The 8,387-nt window shown below is 37.9% G+C and overlaps 1 protein-coding gene across 1 annotated transcript; it reads left to right on the forward strand.

The window, feature by feature from the left end:
- Positions 1–7,344: 7,344 nt before the first annotated feature.
- On the forward strand, positions 7,345–7,908 carry LOC147623895 (pterocarpan synthase 1-like). The gene has a single exon (XM_086820822.1). It carries the CDS (start codon positions 7,345–7,347, stop codon positions 7,906–7,908), a length of 564 nt encoding a protein of 187 aa, XP_086676948.1.
- Positions 7,909–8,387: the final 479 nt, after the last annotated feature.

The following is an 8,387-nucleotide window of genomic DNA, read 5'->3' on the forward strand; positions in this document are numbered from 1 at the left end:
CCACCATTACCAACATTTTCTATTAGCTTTTTTAAGGAGATAGTTTTTTTAGGGATGTGATCTTATGGGACTCGATATACCCATCGGTAATACTCTTTTATGATTATTCGTCTTGTAAAAGGTCCATGGCTCTAAATAGATCAATTTTTAAATGCAATCTCCGTATCTCCTACATCTTCAATTACGAGATTAAAGGGAAAATCATTACTATTTATCTTGTACAAGGTCCATGGCTCCATAGGTTAGTTTCTGATGCAATCCTCGTATCTTCTATATTTCAAATATGAGGTTAAAAGAGAATTTATCAATATCTATAGAAGGATCTAAGGATGTACTATAAGTTCACTAGATGATAATGAGGCCTCCTCTATCAATTGATCTTCTCAATGACATCATCATCCACAACATTTACAATATGAGAATCCCTTTAATTACCCTCCAAAACATTGGGGACATTATAATTGTAACATGTCCATCTTCAATAATAATATATGTCCATTTAATAGATGAAATTATGTTCCTTTTGATAGTGTAAAAATCATCAATTTAATTATTGAGCTATTTTTACTCGAAATCTTATAATTTTGAGTCCGAATGTGAAATGTGCGCATGATTTTACCTTGGTATAGGACTTTACAACACTCAAAATGGACACCATAATAAGCATCTACGTAAATTCTTAGTTAAATTACAGTAAACTTCTGACCTTAATAAATACGTGTCTTCATGTCCGATTGACAAATGGATTGCACCCTTGTGACCAAGAAAACACCCTGGACAATTTCACCAAAAAACATTTTGACAACTGTCAAATACACCGGTACATATATGGAGGTCCGTGTCCCAAAAGAAAGAGGAGTCCTCACCCCAAAAATGCTTCCTTGGGAAGCATGCATAAAAGGACCTTACCTTGGACCATACACATACCATCACACCCATACAAATGACCGCACACGACGACCAAAGACCGGTCGCCCTAACGTAAGGTCTTCCGTGTGGCGCCACATGGACACCCATGCGGCCACTATCTTGGAGGCCCATGCGTACCCCACCTTTAGTCCGCTTATAGGCACCACACTTTCCACAGGCTCATACAACCACAGATCAGCGTACTTTCATGTACACTATCCTTTTCGACCCCTCTTTTCCTCTCTCCGCACCCTTACTAGGCCCTATATAAACCCCCCATCCCCAGCACCCCCCTCTATGGTTGGCAGCCCCTCTCTGGAAGCTCTCCTTGTTGATAGCCCTCTATAGCCAAGCTCTCCCCAACATCCCTCTCTAGTTAAGCTCTCACAGCCAGCCCCCTTATTTTGTGGAGGGGGTGTCCTACACCTCTCTCCCTGTGTGAATAGACTTAAGGGGAGGACGCTCCTCCTTCCCCTCTATTTTTGGTTTTAGCTAGCCATGATCTTCAACTATGGACACTCTACTTCCCCGCCCCCCATATAAAGAGACTTAAGGAAGAACACACTAGCCCTAAGAGGAAGTTCCATGGGGGAGTCTTTTTCTCATAAAATGAGCAAACGGACTCCAGATTATGAAGCGTCTGGATCGTTGAGTTTGTGATTGTACGAGCTACATGAGAGTAGACAGTTTGGCTCCTCCTTGAAGACACCAAAATGTTGCCTCAAGAAGCATACACGACATTAATGACACAAGAGGGGATGCTCCAAACACAGCCCTAGCTCTCCCCTTGGGATAGTTGGAGCAGTTGGGGCTTGGAAGCCTACCTACTTTGGAGCCATGGGAGCTAGAATTGTTGAATTGCCTCTACTTCAGCGAGACCTATGATGCCAACTTCCATACACGAAAAGTACTGACAATGACGACCATCCACCAGCATTAGGATTTTTTTGGACCCAAAAAGGACCTCCTAAGGATTCCTAATTTTAAGGGATTAGAGCTTAAAAATCTGGGCTTAAGGGAGGCAAAGGCTATGATGACCCCTATTTTTTGCCTTGCCACATCAGCCATACCCCCCTAGTTTCACTTTTTAAAGGGAATATTCTCATACTCTTGACTTTTCTCGTACTCTCTTACTTTTTGAATTTTGAATTGTTTCTGGCCTAATCCTCTCCAAAGTGAATTAGTGGCCACTCTTGCTTCAAACAAGAGTAGAACCCTCAATCCCCCTTAATCCTAGAAAGATTAACTAAGGGATTAATTAAACTCTTCTTATTGTTTACTCTCTTGAATTTTAAAAAAAATTATGTAGATTAGAGTTCTATAAATCTAATTTGGGTTAATTTAAGTCAAATAAAGAATGATAAAAATGAGAAATGGTCAGCCATACAAAGGAGGTTATGGCAAAATTTTCCAGAATTTTGTGGAAAAGAAAGTTTATTTTTATGTTATTCTAAAAGAGTAATTCCCACCATTTTTGCATCTAAAAGAAATATTCTAATTACTCCATGTACATATTCACCTATGAATATGCATGGATATCACTAATATTATTTATTAAATTTGATTTTTATGCATAGAAAGATGCATAAAGAAAATCATTTTATTATATAAGTGTTATTCTCATTAAATTTTATTTCTATGCATAGAAAGGTGCATAAAGGGATTTTTTTAATTATAAAAGTGTTATTCTCATTAAATTTGATTTTTATGCATAGAAAGATGCATAAAGGATTTTTTTCTAATTATAAAAGTGTTATTCTCATTAAATTTGATTTTTATGCATAGAAAGATGCATAAAGAAATTTTTTTTAATTATAAAAGTGTTATTCTCATTAAATTTAATTTTTATGCATAAAAAGATGCATAAAGGATTTTTTTATTATTATAAAAGTATTATTCTTGTTAAATTTGATTTTTATGCATAGAAAGATACATAAAGGATTTTTTTATTATTATAAAAGTGTTATTCTTGTTAAATTTGATTTTTATGCATAGAAAGATGCATAAAGGAAATTTTTTTAATATAAAAGTGTTATTCTCGTTAAATTTGATTTTTATGCATAGAAAGATTCATAAAGGAGTTGTTTTTAATTATAAAAGTGTTACTCTCATTAAATTTGATTTTTATGCATAAAGAAATTTTTTTATTATAAAAGTGTTATTCTCATTAAATTTGTTTTTTATGCATAGAAAGATGCGTATTGGAAATTTTTTTATTATAAAAGTGTTATTCTTATTAAATTTGATTTTTATGCATAGAAAGATGCATAAAGGATTTTTTTTATTATAAAAGCATTATTCTTATAAAAATTGATTTTTATGCATAAATAGATGCATGAAGAAATTCTTTTTAATTTAAAAGTGTTATTCCTATTAAAATTGATTTTATGCATAAATAGATTTTTTAATATATCAAAGAGTTATTCCCATTGAAGTTGATTTTTACGCATAAATAGATGCATAAAGAATTTTTATATCAAAATTAGAATTCTCTTAAATTCTATGAGTATTTAATAAATGAATAATTAAATACTCTAAGAGAGAAATTTCTATCATTTTATATTCACACGGATTGTAAAAAGAAAATTCAGGAAATCTATCAAGATTGAAATATTCAGATAAATGATAAATTTATTTCTCATTGAAATTTGTAACTAATTGAGAAATTAGTTAAGTGTATATTCAAAGAAAGAAATTTGATAAAATAGTAACTAAATTATCAAACCTTTTCGAGAAAAGATAGTTTAGGAAAAATCTTATCCGACTCAAACCTTGAATGAGTCTATGACCAAGACCAAACTCTTTTGTCAGTTTCGAGGAAAGAAAATGTAACTAGTTTAGAAAAATTACACTCAAAACCCCCGCCAAATCTAAAACTAAGTTTGAGACTCTTCGAATTGATCTATGGATCAAGGTTACAGAATTCAAGGAATTCAGGTATGAAATTCAAAATTCCGTTCAAGAAGATTTGGGATACTGTTTCAAGAAATACTCCTTATATTCAAAAGAAAGTCAAACTAAAAACTTGCATAGAAACCCTGTTTTCTTAAAGGACTATCTTATGCCATAATGCTGGAGGAAGCATTTGGTATATGTTTTTATAAGGGAAGTTCGGTTGCAACAGCTGGCAGGGAGTGTTCAAAGGACGGCTCACATTGCAAAGCCTGCCCAGGTCTTGACCAGCCTCAGTATGGTTGAAAAATGGTGTGCTTCTGATACGATGGGCGAGGGTCGACGAAGCGGTGAAGTGCCAGGACACCTAAGGAGGATCCTGGAGGATTCTGACACCAGGCGATGCACGGGCTCGCGGTGCCTAGGACACCCATGCGTATGTCATGGAAGATATGTATGATGGATGAAATGATTATTGTAATCTGTTACTGGATCTCGTTCCTGTCCAGAGAGTCTCAACGGAGAGTCCAGAGAGTGATACTGCTTTTTGAGAAACAAGGGTCTCGATGGAAATTTTGAGTTATGATATCTGTAACGAATAACTATTTGTCAATGAATTATTTTATATGTTAAAGTTTTAAAGAGGAGTGTGTGCGTATCTGTATTATTTGAAAGCAAAAGTTAAGAAAGGCATTCAATTATGGGTAGGTGAGTAATTATCTGGTTCTACCGATTCTAGTGGTTGGGTGTGGTGGCTAACCCATGGGCTGCTGGATGGGGTTAGGCTGGAATCAATGGAGTTTTAATAATTAAATGAAATAATAGGAATACGTTTAGAATTCGAGTAGTTAAATAAAACCCTGAAGAAATTTTCAAATGAGTAGATCAACGGCTGTGCCTGATTTCGGTTAGGAAAAAAGCGTTGATTTCCTCATATGATTAGATCAACGACTGTGTCTGATTTCGGTTAGCAAAAAGCGTTGATTTCTTCAAATTAAGTCAGTGATAGTTTTCCTTCTATCTGGTTCAATCAGGTGAAGGATAGTTTAATTTGAACCCATTAGAAAATTCATTAAGAAAATCAAAAAGGTGGAATCGTCCCCGTTTTTCAGGCAAGGAAAATTTTCTCGGTTTCGGTTTCGGAATGACCACCAGATTAGTCTCGTGTCCGGACCGTTTCGAGGGCGAAGCCTCGAGTGGGAAACCCTTCCCCATGCAAGAGGAAGCTACTTCCGCTCTCCTAGCAACCAAGAATCCGGTGCGCAGAGGGGGCAGAGGGGTCTCGAAACTTTTGCTTTATATGCAAAGGTTATTTGTCTTGGAAGAGTCTCTTCTTCCGTTTGACTAACTTGGGCTTCTGCTATAGGGGAATCCTCTTTTGGAAAATCTATCTCTTTCTTCTCCTTCTCAAAATCTTTGCTAAAACCAAAGGGTGAGTGGGAGCTCTTCACAAACTCTTCTTCTTCATCCTCTTTTTTTGCATCTAAAGGGGAGGGGTCGCACTTAATTCCACCAAAAGTGGTGAAAATTTGTTAGCACCTCGAGAGGGAGAGGTTTGCTTCCCTTAGTTCTTCTATTTACCTAGGTAAAACTATCTTTATCGCTTGGACCTAATAGTTTCCCTTTATGTTGTGTTTCTTGAGCGTCTTACGAAGGGTATAGAATGGGAAATTGTGGACCTTATGGTTTTGAAGCATGCATTAGGGAGGTTTTTTTTTTATGTCTTGAGCAAAAATAAGATATCCCAAATCTCTCAATATATTATTTGATAGGTTTTTGGCCAGATCTATCTCTACTACTAAAGCTTGCGTTTTCCAAACATAGGTTACTTGCTCATTAGCATGTCCTTGTGGTTGCTCCAAGTCTACTCCTCACAAAAATTCAAGAATAGAAAATGTAATATAGTTTTGAAAATAGTTCGTTTTTAAGACCTTCAATTTCTTTTAAAAAATGGAAATATTTAGAGTTTATTGTCCTTTCGCCTTTCAATTTTTTCGCTTTTTAATCCCACTAAAATGAAGTGAAATCCTCATTAGAGATATTGTACAAAATAGTCATTGTCGATCAAAGTAGCACCATAATTTAGTCAAATAAGTAGCTACTTTGCCTTTATTGGTCTTGCCTTATGGAAGAGTGGGGAGATTGGTTGAGCTAAAGTTTCTTTTGTCAAAGCTATGAGGTATGGATGGGGTAGATCGATAGATCAAATCATCCTTTAGTACTCCTCCTTTAATAACATCAATGTTTTTAATATTATGAATCGTCAAGACCTTGTTTTTAGTGATCATGTTAAATGTAACATGACGCACATTCAATGATGGTAGAACTCCTAGCTGTAGTAGTAGTTTAAGCGATAAAGATAGTTTTACCTAGGTAAATAGATAATTATCAGTTTAAAACTGTAGTAGTAGTGGGGGGAAGGGAAAACTTCAACGTGTAGGGGAGGGCATAAGCCTAGTGGCCATATGGCCCACACAAATTCACATGCTTAAGACTTGAGCATAAGGTTGGGGGCAAGTTTGATTTTTGGTGGGCACCCTTGCCCTTCAAAACTGATAGGTATGGTGAAATATAGCAAGTTTTTTTAAATTTTAGTGTAACTTTTGATGCGGGCACTTTAAAATTTTGCAAGTATTATGGTACAAAACAGGTGTGATGTGCTTGTCAAAAAGCAACTATGGTACCACTTCTCTACTTCTTAATTTCTATATTCTCGCCATTGTTAGAAGTTTTTGGCGAGCCCAAAATTGAGTGGATGAGGCCTATGTATTTCGCCTTGATCCACTCGGCTCCGCTCAATGTTGTGCACTCGTTGGAATAGTAGTAAGAACTGTATGATATAGTTGACGATATAGTAAAGATAATCAACAGTGTGTATGCAAGTGATGTGTGTGTGTTGCATATAAGCATAATTGTACATATAGCATGTGCTTTGTGGTGCAACAGTGTATGGCTCCGGGGATGATGACTCAAGCTTATGCTCTGACTCGCTTATGTGATGAGCTTTGTGCTATAACTCCATGGTGTGGCCTCTTCTTGGTTCGGTTTGATGTTATTGCCTGGCACAAAAGCCTTGAAGATGCTAGTGTATTTTGAATGTATTTTGCACCGGCTAAAATTCAAAAAAGCTGATTGAATTTACTCTCATCTTTACAAAACCGATCAAACTTTTAAGTTTTTGTAACTTAAAAACCAGTTAATAATGTGATTTTGAATAGGGAAAAACCGATTGTACTCCTACTTGTCTTTTTTCTCACTTGCTGGAAAAAAAGTTTATCTCTAAGATTGGTAGGTGCCTAAGAATTCCCTGAACCTGGTCCTGACTTCTCATCAGTTTCACCATTCAATGAAGCCTCTACCTGTCATTAATGAGGGAGGTACAAAAAGAAAAGGGGTTGGCCAGAACTGACTTCTGGCCCCAGAGCGTGGGCCAAGCTTTTTGTAAAGAAAATTGGAGTATGCTTATCATTTATTTAATCAAAAGATCCCGCTGAAATTCTATAAATCAAGCCAAGGGTTGATTGGCTAGTTCGCATATCGAGAATGGCTAATGGTTTAGGGCTGGCCTTCTGCAAGCTAGTCGTTCTCGTGATGATATGCAGCGCAGCAGCTGCTCATGATCATCACCACCCTGGGCAATTGGGCCGTCGCCTGCACAGGCACAAGAAGTTCCATGTCTTCTTTCACGACTTAAACGTGACGGACATTGAAATCGTTCCAGGCGTGGTGTCGGGCGCCCTCACCCCCACGACCGCCCCATTGGGCAGCATCTTCCTGGCCAATGACCCCGTCACAACCGGCCCTGAGCTCACCTCTCCGCTCGTGGGCACCCTCACGGGCACCTCCGTCTCCACTTCCTCCGAGGGTTTCGTCTATTTTGGCTCCTTCACCCTTAGTCTCAACCTGAGCTCAACTATGGGCCTGCAGGGCTCCCTCGCCATCATGGGCCTGTTCTCATATGGCGCGGCACCCACTCCCACGGCCATTGTGGGCGGCACCGGCAGCTTTCTCTTCGCTCAAGGCACCGTTACCGTTGTGCCCGTGGACATCACAACCTTCAATCAGACGCTACGCTTGGATATCGACGTCTTCTGGCCTCCTTATTAGCTGATATGCCCCACTGGGCACCTGCACTGTGGTGTGGTGTTCCTTCTTGAACAAACAGGGACTTTTGTGGCACTGCATCTATTATCTAATAAGGGCTTTGATTATGCGCTATGGTAGGATTAAGCTGCACTCGCAACGCCCATTGTGCAAGCAGCGCCTTTAATGTATCGCTATTTCGACATACTATATAACAAGGTTGTCGCGGTTATTAGCAATAGTGCATGTACAACGTTAATTAGTAATAATTTGTCACTGCCTGCGGCCTATCATGCTTGCGTTAATTTGCCGGGTTTGATTATAACAGCAGGTTTTGTGCCTCTAATGTGTGAGTATTTAAGCAGTAACGTAGCGTATGGACTGTCGATACGAGCCATGCTTCTTTTGAAGGAGCACGCTTCAACGGAAAGGCGAAGAGCTTGATTCAACGGTTTAGGTGATAAGATGTTCGTATCAGTGCTCTCAGATAACCCGGTTTGTAG

This window comes from Cibotium barometz, chromosome 26, assembly GCF_041138505.1.
Source record: "Cibotium barometz isolate CiBa-2024 chromosome 26, ASM4113850v1, whole genome shotgun sequence".
Taxonomy (NCBI): Eukaryota; Viridiplantae; Streptophyta; class Polypodiopsida; order Cyatheales; family Cibotiaceae; genus Cibotium; species Cibotium barometz.

Bases quoted from the DNA above. Each gene is read 5' to 3' on its own strand.
- LOC147623895 (XM_086820822.1), top strand. From the start codon at position 7,345: ATGGCTAATGGTTTAGGGCTGGCCTTCTGCAAGCTAGTCGTTCTCGTG.